This window comes from Dendrobates tinctorius, unplaced genomic scaffold, assembly GCF_039654945.1.
Source record: "Dendrobates tinctorius isolate UK_male_01 unplaced genomic scaffold, ASM3965494v1 ptg000070l, whole genome shotgun sequence".
Lineage (NCBI taxonomy): Eukaryota > Metazoa > Chordata > Amphibia > Anura > Dendrobatidae > Dendrobates > Dendrobates tinctorius.
In genome coordinates this window covers 7,745,789-7,761,624 of record NW_027361738.1, presented here as the reverse complement: position 1 = coordinate 7,761,624, position 15,836 = coordinate 7,745,789, and the positions used below count along the sequence as shown (strand labels likewise).

The window sequence follows — 15,836 nt, the reverse complement described above, 5'->3', positions numbered from 1 at the left end:
AAGGTTTGAAACCAACCAAATGGGCATTTTTATTACAAAAAATACATTATAACTCGGTGTAGTGTGGGGTGGAAATACTGCTGGAGGGGCTGCGGGACACTTCGACAATGGGAGTGTGGAGAGAGGACTGGGATCGTGGTGGGGAAGGAACAGTTAGAGGTGATGGTGTGGAAAAAGATACAGAATGGGTGGACATGTGGGAGGCAGAAGAGGTGGTGGGCGGTGGAGTGGAGGGTTGGGCAGGGACTGTAGGAGCAGATGATGTTGATGGAAAGTTGTATGGGGAAGGAGTTTGGTACGGGGAAGGAGTTTGGTACGGGGAAGGAGTTTGGTACGGGGCAGGTTGCTGGAAGTGGGGAGATGTCTGGTACTGGGGAGGTTGCTGGTACTGGGAAGGTTGCTGGTACTGGTGAGGTTGCTGGTATGTAATAGGAGGGGGAGGATGGAAAGTGGCTGGAGGGGGTGCAGATGTAATAGGAGGGGGAGGATGGAAAGTGGCTGGAGGGGGTGCAGATGTAATAGGAGGGGGAGGATGGAAAGTGGCTGGAGGGGGTGCAGATGTAATAGGAGGGGGAGGATGGAAAGTGGCTGGAGGGGGTGCAGGTGGAGGAACTACAGTGGTGGGAGGTGGAGGTTGGGAGGTAACCTGCTGTAGAGCACCGTGGCACGAATGCATTACATGCATCTGCTGGGTAGGAGATAGTGTTGCCATGCGCTCCACAACAGACCTGAAAAAGGTGTGGTTTGGCGAAGATCTTGCTTCTGAATGCATGGTTTGCAGAAGTGTCTTCACCTCCAGAATGCTGGAGTTGATCTGCTGAAAGCCTGCGGAGATTTGCTCTGACAAGACTTTTAGACAGTTCTGGAAAGATGCATTCAGATGCAAGAACTCTGGCGCATAAGTCTTTTCCTGACCCCTCTGCCGCTGCCGCCCAGTACCCGCAGGTGTACTAGAGGTGGCAGGGGCAGAAGGGTGGGGTAAAGGGAAAGCGATCTCCTCACCAGCAGCTTCATGTAATGTAGGCGGCCACGATGCTCCTGTGCTGGTGGATGGGACAGATGGGTCGAATGTGTGGGAAGGCTGGGAAGGTGCAGATGTACCGGGGCGGTCGAAGTGTCCCTCGGTGCCGGTCTCCTCAGGGATCGCCTCAGAAGGGTCCAATCGTGCAGGCTCCCGAGTGCTGCTCACCGTGCTGTGGAATAAAGAGAAAAAAAAACAATTAAAATACTGACATGGTATGGCCCTGGCTGAAAAAAAAAAGTTACATCTAACATTTTTTTTCACATGTGGTGTGTAATATTTACCTTCTAGTGACCATTGTTTCCCGGAGGAACGACAGGGCTTGTGCGTACTTGTACTTGCTCCTGCGTCCTCCAGATCCACTCGGGGCCCGCATCTCTTTATTGAACTCCTTCTTGAAACGATCCCTCACAGACCGCCACCGATTCACAATTCTGTTCCCTGAAACGAGAAAGGAGTGGTTAGTATACAACATCAGTGTTTCACAAACTTCAGTCCTCATGGTCCCCAGGGGTCATGTTTTCAGGATTTCCATAGTAAATAGAAATCCTGAACACATGATCCGTGGGGACCACGAGGACTGGAGTTCGGGAAACACTGGTTTACATCAAGCAACCGGTACTGTATATACTTACGCTCTTTAATCTGGGCCCGAACATCGAGGTCCTCCCAGCGGCCCACAAGGAGCGAACAGATTTCCTCCCAGAGTCGTCGGGTAACGATAAGGTCAGCGTGGCGGCGGTCAGCCATATTCCAGAGCGGCTCCCTTTCTCTGACGAGATCGATGAGGTGGTCCACATCGAGTCCTCCATCCTCACCGTCAGAGTCGGGAGCACGCTGTGAAGGCTGTTAAAGAAAAAGACAAAAATAACATAATTAGCCTACACAAAAGAAATGAAATAAAAAGTGCAAAAAAACAAAGCAAAAATATTTATACTTACACGCTGGTGACCGCCGCGTTGCTGTCGCCGACGACCCTGGGAGGCACTGCGAGGACCTCTTGGCCGAGCACCAGATTGGGAAGACTAGAGAAGAAAACAAAAAATGTTATGTCTTTGGATGTAGGCATTTGTTTGCTGTGTGTGGTCTGCAGAACATTGTTTTCTATGTGTTGTGTGTAGTGTGATGTTGTGTTTCTGCGTTTGATGCAAAAAACTTACCAATTGTGAGCCCACTCCAAGCGTCTGTCCACCCCTTCCTTCTTCTTCTGGGAGCTCCTCTTCATCTTGTGAATCCTGTTTTGAAATAAAAGGCAATGAATAGACATATATTACAGAGATGATGGATTTTGGAAATAAAAACTTACCGTCAAACGCTGACGATGCGAGGGAGGGCTCCCAGAAGATGATGTGCTGTCTTCCTGGTGGCCACACTCCATGCCTGTGGGTGGTGTTCCACCTGCTGCCATTGCTGCTGCTGCTGCTGCATCTATTGGGCGGCTGTTGAATAAAGAGAAACAAAGGGCCAATGAATATCTTGATATTCAATAGCCCTAGTTTGGAGGAATGGGGGATTTGATAATTACCGTCTCTCATCTGCTGCTGGCCTCCCCTCCTCAGCATGTTCCATTTGCTGCTCCATTTGGGGTGGTGGTGGTGCTGATGGTGCTGCAGTGGTCTCCTGCCTTCTCCTGCTGCGCTTGGTTGCTTTCTTGGGTGGCATGTTGGGTGTGGCTGTGGGTCCCACTGTCTTGCTTTTATATATGTCTTGTGGGCAGAGCTACTGAGCATGCTCAGACCAAAAAAAACGGATCCAGCGCATTGCGGCGCTCATAGACTTTCATTGTGTGAAAAAACCGGACGCGCCGGATCCGGCGTGTCCGGCTTTTACGCCGGAGACAAAAAACGTTACAGTAGCCGTTTTTTCCAGACGCCGGATCGCGACACAATGCCGGATCCGGCGAAAACCGGATGAAACGCATGGCCATCCGGCGCGATCCGGCGCAAATGCAAGTCAATGGGGGGAAACCGGATCTGGCATTGCATTTCGCCGGATCCGGTTTCTGTCAAAAGCGCCGGATCGCGCCTGACGGCGAAAACCTGATGTGTGAAAGAGGCCTTACAGATAACCTTGGCCTGATCATGAGGATTTTGTTCAAAAAAGTGCCACACTGCACTCTTCCTACTTTGGCAGACATTTTGCGGCCTAGCATGCTGTGATCTTTTGACCCTCTGGACAAGCTGTCCAGCAACTCTTTTGATGTTTGGAACCTGTCTTTGGAGTGCTCCGGGCCTGCCAGATAACAGCTGTTGCGATGTCGATGTCTGCTGTGGATGCTCCTCATCTGAGCTATTGGAAGCAGCACCCTCTTCCCCCAATGGATGCCAATCTGGGTCAACAACTGGGTCATCCATCACCTCCTCTTCTATGTCATGTGCACCTTCCTCTGTGTCACCGTGTATGGTGGTATAGTGTGCGGGAAGGGGCACCTGAGTCTCATCAGGGTCAGAATCTGGCTCTGTACACTGCGAGGACAATGTAGTGCTCTGAGTGAATGTACCAGCAGAATCATCCATCAGCGGCTGTGCATCAGTGCACTCCATGTCAGATTCATCTTGGCCTGGGTAATTCACCATTTCACTTGATAATCCAGGAATGGTATGTGAAAACAGCTCCATGGAGTAATCAGTAGTATGGCCTGCGTCATCCTTCAATCTTGGTTGGGGTGAAGGACACAAAGAAAGGTGTGGTTCATGAACATGAGCCTCCAATGACGACTCAGTGCTTTTACTTTTTACAACTGAAGAAGAGGAGGCGATAGAGCTGGAGGCTGAGTCAGCAATGTAAGACAAAACTTTTTCCTGATGCTCTGGCTTTAAAAGCGGTTTGCCAACTCCTAGAAAACTAAGCGTTCGAGGCCTTATGTAGCCAGACGATGACGCAGGGTCAGCACCTCCTGCATTCGGTCCTATTTTGCTCTTGCCACTACCATCAGATCCACCACCAACACCATCATTACCAGCTGCCAACCCCCGCCCAATTCCACGGCCTCTTCCACCAGCCTTCCTCATTTTTGGTAGAAATGTAGACAAAATCCAACAAACTATATAGTAATGTAAAACAAGGTACAAGGTGTCTATAGGACAGGGGAGATTTTGAATTTCTGCACACACTTGTGGACACTGGACACTTTTGGATTGTGTGAGGCCCACTGATATCTGAGCGCTATGTGACAGGCTCGATGGCACAGCTGTGACAAAGGTGACTAGAGGATAAGGGAGATTTTGAATCTCTGCACACACTTTTGGACACTGGACACTTTTGGATTGTGTGAGGCCCAATGAATATCTGAGCGCTATGTGACAGGCTCGATGGCACAGCTGTGACAAAAGTGACTAGAGGATAAGGGAGATTTTGAATCTCTGCACACACTTTTGGACACTGGACACTTTTGGATTGTGTGAGGCCCAATGAATATCTGAGCGCTATGTGACAGGCTCGATGGCACAGCTGTGACAAAAGTGACTAGAGGATAAGGGAGATTTTGAATCTCTGCACACACTTTTGGACATTGGATGGACACTTTTGGATTGTGTGAGGCCCACTGATATCTGAGCGCTATGTGACAGGTTCGATGGCACAGCTGTGACAAAAGTGACTAGAGGATAAGGGAGATTTTGAATCTCTGCACACACTTTTGGACACTGGACACTTTTGGATTGTGTGAAGCCCAATGAATATCTGAGCGCTATGTGACAGGCTCGATGGCACAGCTGTGACAAAAGTGACTAGAGGATAAGGGAGATTTTGAATCTCTGCACACACTTTTGGACACTGGACACTTTTGGATTGTGTGAGGCCCAATGAATATCTGAGTGCTATGTGACAGGCTCGATGGCACAGCTGTGACAAAAGTGACTAGAGGATAAGGGAGATTTTGAATCTCTGCACACACTTTTGGACACTGGACACTTTTGGATTGTGTGAGGCCCAATGAATATCTGAGCGCTATGTGACAGGCTCGATGGCACAGCTGTGACCAAAGTGACTAGAGGATAAGGGAGATTTTGAATCTCTGCACACACTTTTGGACACTGGATGTACACTTTTGGATTGTGTGAGGCCCACTGATATCTGAGCGCTATGTGACAGGCTCGATGGCACAGCTGTGACAAAAGTGACTAGAGGATAAGGGAGATTTTGAATCTCTGCACACACTTTTGGACACTGGACACTTTTGGATTGTGTGAGGCCCAATGAATATCTGAGCGCTATGTGACAGGCTCGATGGCACAGCTGTGACAAAAGTGACTAGAGGATAAGGGAGATTTTGAATCTCTGCACACACTTTTGGACACTGGACACTTTTGGATTGTGTGAGGCCCAATGAATATCTGAGCGCTATGTGACAGGCTCGATGGCACAGCTGTGACAAAAGTGACTAGAGGATAAGGGAGATTTTGAATCTCTGCACACACTTTTGGACACTGGACACTTTTGGATTGTGTGAGGCCCAATGAATATCTGAGCACTATGTGACAGGCTCGATGGCACAGCTGTGACAAAAGTGACTAGAGGATAAGGGAGATTTTGAATCTCTGCACACACTTTTGGACACTGGATGGACACTTTTGGATTGTGTGAGGCCCACTGATATCTGAGCGCTATGTGACAGGCTCGATGGCACAGCTGTGACCAAAGTGACTAGAGGATAAGGGAGATTTTGAATCTCTGCACACACTTTTGGACACTGGATGGACACTTTTGGATTGTGTGAGGCCCAATGAATATCTGAGCGCTATGTGACAGGCTCGATGGCACAGCTGTGACAAAAGTGACTAGAGGATAAGGGAGATTTTGAATCTCTGCACACACTTTTGGACACTGGACACTTTTGGATTGTGTGAGGCCCAATGAATATCTGAGCGCTATGTGACAGGCTCGATGGCACAGCTGTGACAAAAGTGACTAGAGGATAAGGGAGATTTTGAATCTCTGCACACACTTTTGGACACTGGACACTTTTGGATTGTGTGAGGCCCAATGAATATCTGAGCGCTATGTGACAGGCTCGATGGCACAGCTGTGACAAAAGTGACTATAGGATAAGGGAGATTTTGAATCTCTGCACACACTTTTGGACACTGGACACTTTTGGATTGTGTGAGGCCCAATGAATATCTGAGCGCTATGTGACAGGCTCGATGGCACAGCTGTGACAAAAGTGACTAGAGGATAAGGGAGATTTTGAATCTCTGCACACACTTTTGGACACTGGATGGACACTTTTGGATTGTGTGAGGCCCACTGATATCTGAGCGCTATGTGACAGGCTTGATGGCACAGCTGTGACAAAAGTGACTAGAGGATAAGGGAGATTTTGAATCTCTGCACACACTTTTGGACACTGGACACTTTTGGATTGTGTGAGGCCCACTGATATCTGAGCGCTATGTGACAGGCTCGATGGCACAGCTGTGACCAAAGTGACTAGAGGATAAGGGAGATTTTGAATCTCTGCGCACACTTTTGGACACTGGACACGTTTGGATTGTGTGAGGCCCAATGAATATCTGAGCGCTATGTGACAGGCTCGATGGCACAGCTGTGACAAAAGTGACTAGAGGATAAGGGAGATTGGATTGCTTTTAAAAAAGCAGTTTGCGGAGCAGTGGGTAAACAGCAATGCAGGAATGTCAGGAAGCCTTAGAAGGCAGCCCAACAACCAACACCACTGATACACCACTATATAGCCTCCCCTTGCACTGCACACACAGTGACTGGTGTGTTGTGCAGGCCAAATTGCTAGCAGCAGAAGCAGTTTTTTTGTCTTCTCAGCAGGACAAAAAAAAAAAATTGGGATTGCTTTTAAAAAAGCAGTTTGAGGAGCAGTGGGTAAACAGCAATGCAGGAATGTCAGGAAGCCTTAGAAGGCAGCCCAACAACCAACACCACTGATACACCACTATATAGCCTCCCCTTGCACTGCACACACAGTGACTGGTGTGTTGTGCAGGCCAAATCGCTAGCAGCAGAAGCAGTTTTTTTGTCTTCTTCCCTGCCTAACGCTCTCCCTACAGAATCAGCAGCAACCTCTCCCTATACTAAGATCGGCAGAAGTAAGATGGCGGTCGGCGTACACGCCCTTTTATACCCCCTGTGACGCCCACCAAAGCAAGCCAATCACTTGCATGCCCTTCTGAAAGATGGTGGTGACCCATGCCTATGTCATCACGTTGCCCACAGTGTCCGTGGATCCTGATTGGCTGAAAAAGAGCACAAAACAAACTTTTGAAACGCGACTTTGGCGCATAAGTCGCCGACCTCGTGGCCGACCTCATCCTAGGGTCGGGTTTCGTTTCATGAAACCCGACTTTGCCAAAAGTCGGCGACTTTTGTATTTTTTCGACTCGTTTCGCTCAACTCTACTCATCACTAATGTTAAACCCTTAACAATCAGAGGTATTTTTGGTTTTGCATTTTTTTAATTTTTTGCTCCCCTTCTTCCCAGAGCCATGACTTTTTTATTTTTTGGTCAAAATGGCCATGTGAGGGCTTGTTTTTTGCAGGACGAGTTGTACTTTTGAACAACACCATTGGTTTTACTATGCTATGTACTCAAAAACAGGAAAAAAAATTCCAAGTGCGGTGAAATTGCAAAAAAGTGCAATCCCACACTTGCTTTTTGTTTAGCTTTTCTTACTAGGTTCACTAAATGCTAAAACTGACCTACCATTATGATTCTCCAGGTCATTTCGAGGTCATAGACACAAAAACATGTCTAGGTTCTTTTTTATCTAAGTGGTGAAAAAAAATTTCAATCTTTGTTAAAAAAGCAAAAAGCACCATTTTCCGATACCCGTAGTGTCTCCATTTTTGGTGATCTCGGGTTGGGTGAGGGCTTATTTTTTGCACGCCGAGCTGATATTTTAGTGATACCATTTTGGTGAAGATATTATCTTTTGATCGCCTGTTATTGCATTTTAATGCAATATTGCGGCGACCAAAAAAAGTAAATCTGGGGTTTTTACTTTTTTCCTCGCTACGCCGTTTAACGATCAGGTTATTCCTTTTTTTATTGATAGATCGGGTGATTCTAAACTCAGCAATACCAAATATGTGTATGTTTTTTTTTAATGTTTTATTTTGAATGGGGCGAAAGGGAAGTGATTTGAACTTTTATAATTTTTTTTATATTTTTTAACTTTTTTTTCACTATTACACCTGATGTCGGAAAGGGGTTAAATTTATATGCACCATTGACCTGTTGTGGTGAACTTGGCAGGGCCTCCCACCAGGTACAAAAGCAATATAGAAGTTCAGGAAAACCGAGGCACCAAAACAGCAAATTCTTGGTAAAAAAATTTGTTCTTTATTCCACGTCAATTAAAAAACGAACAGAACGACACAGCAGGCAAGGTTTCAGCCATAATCAGCTTTTATCAAGCCCAAAGAACAATTCATACAGCTCACTGAGGCTCATGTGAGGTGGTTATGTCATGTGAGCCCTGCGCCCAATCAGTGGCGGTGTTACTGTCCCTGTTTACGGACATTTAAGAAATCAGTAATGACACGGGAGGTGAATATAGGTGTTTTTATTTTAATGGGGACAAATATTCGGATTGAGAAGGGGTTGTCCTAGCAGTGGACCTTTAAGCCCTTATTGATTATATAACTGTATCTTGAATATATTTTGGCAAACAGCTAAAACATGCGTCACTGTCCAATTATTTATGGACCGAACTGTATATTTCTGACTCTTGTAATGGAAGACAAATGTTTTATTCCTTCTGATTTCTTTATGTAATAATATAGTAAACCTTAAAGGGGTTGTCCAGTCTAGAATTAAAAGTCTCCAGTCACTCTTTGTTACTACAGACTTGTGAATTGTCTCAGCACAAGCACCATTTGCTTCAAGGATTTGATAATTTCTGAGCTGGGAACGGTGGTTATGTATGTGATATCATACTCCCAGGCAGAATCCGTCTTGTGGTGTATGTAGCGAGGATGCAGTTGTCTTGTGGGCGCAGCTTTGCTGCAAATATTTGTATAGAGCTAGGACACACTCACTAGACAGGCACTGCCCGGTATCATGTCCGCAGTTGGCACACGTGCTATGTGGACCCGATGTACCACAGGTTCTGGCTTTCTTAGGAAGTGGCATAGATAAGCAGCTTCCTGGTGTTCAATGAAGCTCCTGATGGTGGTCAGACTTGACCTGCAGGTAGCCAGCAGGTACTACTGTAAGGTTCGTCCAGGACCGTAGTCATGGCTGAGGACACCTGGGCATTAGTGTCCTGGCCTCCCCTCACAGAAACATATTCACCATTTGTCAGCATACCTGTGCCTTCGTGTCCAGCTCCTTCGAATTCCCTTTTCTGCTGTGGGAGATCCTCTCCAGATGGGTCAGGAGAAACTGAGACACAGTCCAATTCAACTTCAGCAATAACATCTTTACTGGTTTCATTACACAGCGCATCCAAAGACTTCACATTCTTTACAACAGGCTTCACAAAACAATGACCCTTTTCTTTCCCTGCATTACTCTGGTGATCACAAAGCACAGGCCTGGGTTGGACCATCCCTGACGGTTCCTCAGCATTTTCTCTGTGCAACACTGCTACGGGTATGATTCCCTCAGTCTGTTTCGCCCCAGACACAAGATCATTAATCTGCGAAGTATAAAGCCACTGAAAGACAGTACTGCCCTTCTGTTCTGCCTTCTGTGTTTGCACCACGTCTTTACTGTATGTATTCACTGCTTCTGTGGGGTCCCTTGACCGTTTCACCCAGATTCTAAGGGTTTCTGCCCAAACAATGAGTTTCCACATTCTGGCTCTTCAAACTGCACTAACCCGCTGCTTAACTTTTCTGTTGCAGTGGATGGTTGAGGTTCACTTCACTTCAGTGCACAATGCGTGTTCTGGAGGGACTGAAAAGCATTTGAAGCATTATTTTTCCATGCATTTTTATGCAGCACTTTAACTTGAAAGTATCAATGAGGAATTCACATTAAAAAAGTGACTGGTCATTTCTATTTTTCCAGTAGAAAGGTTTTCAAAACGTTGTTGGAAAAATGTAACTATTTGAACAACAACAAAGTGTATTTTAATTTAATCAATAGGATCAGTATTCGAGGTGTTTTTAATGTGGCTTTTGAAGCAGATTAATTTAATAATCCACCACAAAAAATTCTATGAACATTACTTAAGATCTCAGTCAGACATCCAATTTTTTAATGCATACAAGAAAAAATGGACCTTTTGCCATCAAGGAGCTGGATCTTAATTTCATCCATTTTTGTTGCTTGTGTCCTTTTATTTTACCAACGGTGTGGTATCTGTTTTTCTCATATGCATAAAAAATCCAATCCAAGTTAACAACTAAACTGTAAAAACCAAACAGCACTCTGATAACACATGAATGGCATTCGAGTGTTACACTTTTTTTTACGGACCTGTTGACTTGCATAGACTAGTTTTAAGACATGAATCAATCAAAAACAGACATCTCCATTTTTCTCAATTGATCTGAATAAAAAAAAAAAAAAAATTGTCACAGTCATTACTTACCACAATAATGGAATGTTCCTTTTGTGAGAAATAGATGTGTGAATTAAGTTTTTAGGGAGAGATTTTCTTCAGTGTTGTCAATGAGTTCAACACAAAGAAAGACAAAAATACTGTTTCATTTATGGACTCTTCATGCAACAGCCCAGATCCCAATTTTATTAATATAAGATGCTGCTTGTTTTATTGACCAATTAACTGTTGTTTGGCTTTCAAAAAGGCGGTCATAGATCAGGCTGGCCAGCTTGTAAGCATGTAGGGTTGACTAATGTTATAAATTAAATTATGTATTTCATGAGGGCTAGACCAGGGTGGGAATGTTATTGAATATTTGCAGTCATTTGCTTTAAAAATTCAGATGATATTTGGAAAGGTAACAATGTAAGATAAATGAAAAAAAAAATACTTGTAAAACAATTGACCAGATAAATCATAAAAAAAAGCAATTTAAACATTTATATCCTCTTTTTAAAGGTACTGTCACACTTAGCGATGCACCAGCGATCCCGACCAGCGATATGACGCGGTAAGGATCGCTAAGTGGTCGCTAGTGAGCTGCCAAATAGGCAGATCTCACCAGCGACATAGCAGGGGTCGGGGGTCGCTACTTACCTGTCAGACGAGGCGATCCTGACGTCCTCCCGCCTGCGTCCACGCGTCGCTCGTCAGTGCCACAGGAAGCACAGCAGGAAGTGGCCGACAAGAAACGGCCCAGGACGTTCTCGTGCGATCAGCGATAATCAGCGGGGGAGCCGGTCGAGGTAAGTATCAGACAGCGATATCGCTAGCAATATCGCTTTAACGTCACAAAATCAGTGACGTTATAGCGATATTGCTAGGGATATTGCTTAGTGTGACAGGCCCTTTAACCAAATTGCTTAGGGTATTGTAGTAATAATGTTTTGTTAATTTTATTGAAAATATAAACTGATAGTGGTGAAGTGAAAAGATTCCTGAGTATCTAATTATCACCATTTTTCATTCTAGATATATGAAGAATAAGAGATGAACTTAGAGCAGGACCGGTCCTTTGTGTGCAATGCTCCTGGCTGCTCACAAGTAAGTGCATGAGATTTTTTAATAAGGATGATTTGTATTGTAATCAACAAAAGGATTTTTTTTATTGCAAAGGCCTGCATCTGTAATCAATAGCAAGTTATTGTATCAAAACCAGTGATAGGTGAAATGTAGACAGGAGCGAATCTTTTGAAATTCAGCTTTGCCAGCTTTATCAAAAGTTCTCACTGATTCTCTGTTGATCACAATGTCACGACCTAGTTGTCAGGTAACCCGGGACCAGGGGTTCCTTCCCTGTCCCTACCACTAGGGGGCACCCTAGCTCACCCTTTTCTATGGGATACTTCTGAAGGTGAAGATGCCAGGGCCACCACCCTTGCCTTATCTCCTGAATCAGCCCTCCATCTGTTCTCTTCCCCCACTCAGGGAACAGGTGCGCTACTGTGCACTGCAGTACACAACCCGACGAACAAGGCAACGCAAACAAGGGTAAACTGAAAACATCAAGCATACAAATATTCACTCACACATAACAGAGAAATGCACCAGGGAGTGGGGATGGGGGAATAACCAGAGTAATAGGAGGAAAGGGAATGATCATATTTACATACCACGCAACAGTCACTGATAACTCCTCCAAAAGTCCTCATATAACCACCAAACATCTTTCTTCCAGGCCAAGCAGCAAAATCTAGCTCTGACATGGGTTTGAATCAGGACCCAGATTATAAAGGGGATGGGAGTGGTGGCTAACCAAGCTCAACTGAGAGCTCATACTCCCAGAGTCTCCAACATGGATGATTAACCCCTGTTCTGCCAAAAGAAATAAAGACCATTTAAAAAGAAGGAGAAGTGCTTCTCTTCAGCGCAGGAGTAGGAGCAATGGTCTTCTACCTCTTCTCTGCTGCGGTAACCCCGTGATGCACAAGTACTCCAATGATCCTTTAAAAGACATGAAAAACACACTGAGGTCTCCCTTTTAAAGCTCTTAAACTCATATAGACTTAATACTGATAAAACGACCTTAACATTTGTGGCTATTGGTAAAAAGATGGCAATTATTCTTCACTGCTTTCTTTTCTCACAGAATATGTAGAATTTATTCACTGTTTTATGGCTTTCACTCTCTATTTCTATGGCTAAGCTATGAGCTGTGTCGTTCACTCACTGTCCAGATTAAGCACACAGTGGCTGCTGCAGTTCCTGCCTCTGTTTTTATACAGGCTTCGTTATTTCCTTCTGATTATCTGTGCTATATCAGGTGATGTGATAGCTGCAAGGAACTATGGGGAAGCCTACCAAATTGAGCCTGAGATTACATGATCCTACTTTGGCAATCCTTTGCAATGTGTAAAATTAATTGCATTGGCCATTTTTGGTGCGTAACACAAAGTGAATCAAAAATTTCTCAAATCCTTCTGTTTCATTGAATCCCTAAAAATTAACACAAATTCACATTTTTTTGAGAATCCCCAGTGCATGCTGGGATACTCAAATGAGATGTCATCAGGGGCCAAGGATGCTGTCACTGTCCTAGCCTCTGTCTCCACCCTAAAAGAAACATCACTTTTGGGAGCGTGGCTGGTCTCTGCTTTTTTTGCTCGCCATGTTATCTCCTTACAATGCTCACTGACAGTTCACTCACTTGCTGACTTATCACTTCTCATCATTGCCTGTGAAAGAGTGCAATGTCACTGTGCATCAAAAAAATATAGCACAGTGAGAAGATCCTACTGAGCATATGTCGGAAATTGACAAACAATGTACGCTCAGTAAAGCAGAGACTAGCGCAGTTACGGAAATGGACGTCATTGATGATGCTTCATTTCAGGTTGGTTCCAGAGACTGTGGCAATCCAAGCAGCCTCTTCCTCCTGATGATATCTCATTTGAGTATCCTAGCACACACTGGGGATTCTAAAACTAAATGAAATCAAACAAGATGGTAAAAAATGAAAAAGTAAAGCATTTAATTAGAGTAGAGAGGGATTAGTAGAGAAGTTTTAATTAAAGTATTTTAGAAAAGCAATTATATTAATACATTAAGTAAACAGACATTTAGGATTAAACCAGTGTATGTTTTGGATCACCCCTTTATAGTTGTTGGCACCTTTAGGGACATTTTTTTTTTACTTAAATGCATATATCTGGGGCTAAAAATCATTTTTGCAATTGGGTTTTCTTTGCCATTTTGCAACTTTACTTTTATTTTTCTCATTTTCTTCTTGCACATTCGACTTTGCTTTTCATATATCAGCAGCGAAGATAGATACAAGTGTTACAAGCTCCAAGTCAGCGGGCTGACTGACTGATTCCCAGTTAACTCATTCTGCAGCCAGCAATAGGCAATGCTGCATAGAGGCTGTACGAGTGAAACTGCAACATTTTCAATGAAACCCAATCGCAGAAAAATCAATTTTAGCCCCAATTCATGCATTTAAGTAAGAAAAAAAGTCCCTTAAGTGGATGATGCTTTTTAATAGGACTTAAATAATATTTTACCTAAAGCCCTGCACACATTAAAGGGAACCCATCAAGTGAAAAAAGATACTAACTTGCAGCTATAGAGTTAACCCTTTAGTGACTGAGCCAATTTTGACCTTAATGACTATGCCAATTTTTACAATTCTGACCACTGTCACTTTATGAGGTTATAACTCTGGAATGCTTCAACGTATCCCACTGATTCTGAGATTGCATTTTTGTGACATATTGTATTTCATTATAATGAAATGACCTGCATTTATTTATGAAAAAAATGAAAATTTGACAATTTTTTTTTAAATTTTGCAATTTTCAAACTTTTAATTTGTATGCCCTTAAATCAGAGAGTCATGTCACACAAAATAGTTAATAAATAACATTTCCCACATGTCTACTTTACATTAGCACAATTTTGGAAACATAATTTTTTTTGTTAGGAAGTTATAAGGGTTAAAAGTTGACCAGCAATTTCTCATGTTTCCAACAAAATTTCAAAACCATTTTTTTAGGGTCAACACCACATTTGAAGAGACTTTGAGGGGTCATATGACAAAAAATACCCAAAAGTGACACCATTCTGAAACTGCACCCCTCAAGGTGCTCAAAACCACATTCAAGAAGTTTATTAACCCTTCAGGTGCTTCACAAGAACTAAAGCAATGTGGAAGGAAAAAAATAACATGTAACTTTTTTCACCAAAAAATTAACTTTAGACCCAAACTTTTTTATTTTCACAAGGGTATCAAGAGAAAATGGACCACAAAATTTGTTGTGGAATTTCTTTTGAGTACACCAATACCCCATATGTGGGGGAAAGCCTCCGTTTTGGCACAAGGCAGGGCTCAGAAGGGATGGAGCACCGTTTAACTTTTTGAATGCAAAATTAGCTGGAATCGATGGCGGGCACCATGTCACGTTTGGAGACCCCCTGATGTACTTAAACAGTGGAAACCCCCCAATTCTAACTCCAACCCTAACACAACCCTAAACCCAACCCTAATCCCAACACAACCCTAACCCCAACACAAACCCAACCCTAACCACAACCATAAACCTAGCACAACCCTATCCCTAACACAACCCTTGCCACAGCTCTAACCCCAGTTCTAACACCAACCCCAACCTCAACCCTAACTCCAACCCCAACCCTAACCCTAATTGCAGAGAATGGAAAAAAATACTATTTTTTTATTTTATTATTTTTATCTAACTAAGGGGGTGAAAAAGAGAGGTTTTATTTACTATTTTTTTTCATTATGATCACTGTGATAGGGTGTATCACAGTGATCAAAATGAACCAATAGGAAAAATCTCCTATTGGTGCCTGGTACCATCCGGCAGATCTTGGCAGTCACACTGCGCATGCGCCCGACACTTTCTTCCAGGAAAGAGGGCCGGGGGACAGAGCACGATGATCTGCGGATATCGGCGGTATCGGGGGGGCTCAGGGGACCCAATTTCTCTCTCCTTTGGTATGCTAGATCATATCAGAGGAGCGATAAATGAATGGAAAATCTGACTTTTTTTGTGATCGCCGTTATTCAGTGAATAACAGCGATTATGGGACAGAGGACGGAAAAAAACGTCCCGATTCATGTTCTCCAAGGTCTCAGCTACTAGATTTTCCGATGTTAGGGGGTGCTATAACCTTATTTCTTAGCGTCGTTAAAAAGCGGCGTTGAGGAATAAGTACCCTTAACTGCCGCCATTAAAAAGCGTATCGGTGGTCATTAAGGGGTTATTTTGCAGGTTAAAATTGTTCTGAAGCTGTTCGGTGCCCACACTGAGAGTACTGCTGCTAGAAGG

The 15,836-nt window shown here is 44.0% G+C and overlaps 1 protein-coding gene across 4 annotated transcripts in view; it reads left to right on the top strand.

Moving 5' to 3' along the window:
• The window catches only part of CREB5 (cAMP responsive element binding protein 5), a 678,892-nt gene that overhangs the window by 147,282 nt on the left and 515,774 nt on the right, over nt 1-15,836 (top strand). For all 4 annotated transcript variants that reach the window (XM_073581352.1, XM_073581350.1, XM_073581351.1 and 1 more), the window contains one exon: nt 11,518-11,589. In XM_073581352.1, coding sequence (XP_073437453.1) covers nt 11,536-11,589 — 54 coding nt within the window. In that variant the 5' untranslated portion in view covers nt 11,518-11,535. The remainder of the gene's footprint in view (nt 1-11,517; nt 11,590-15,836) is intronic.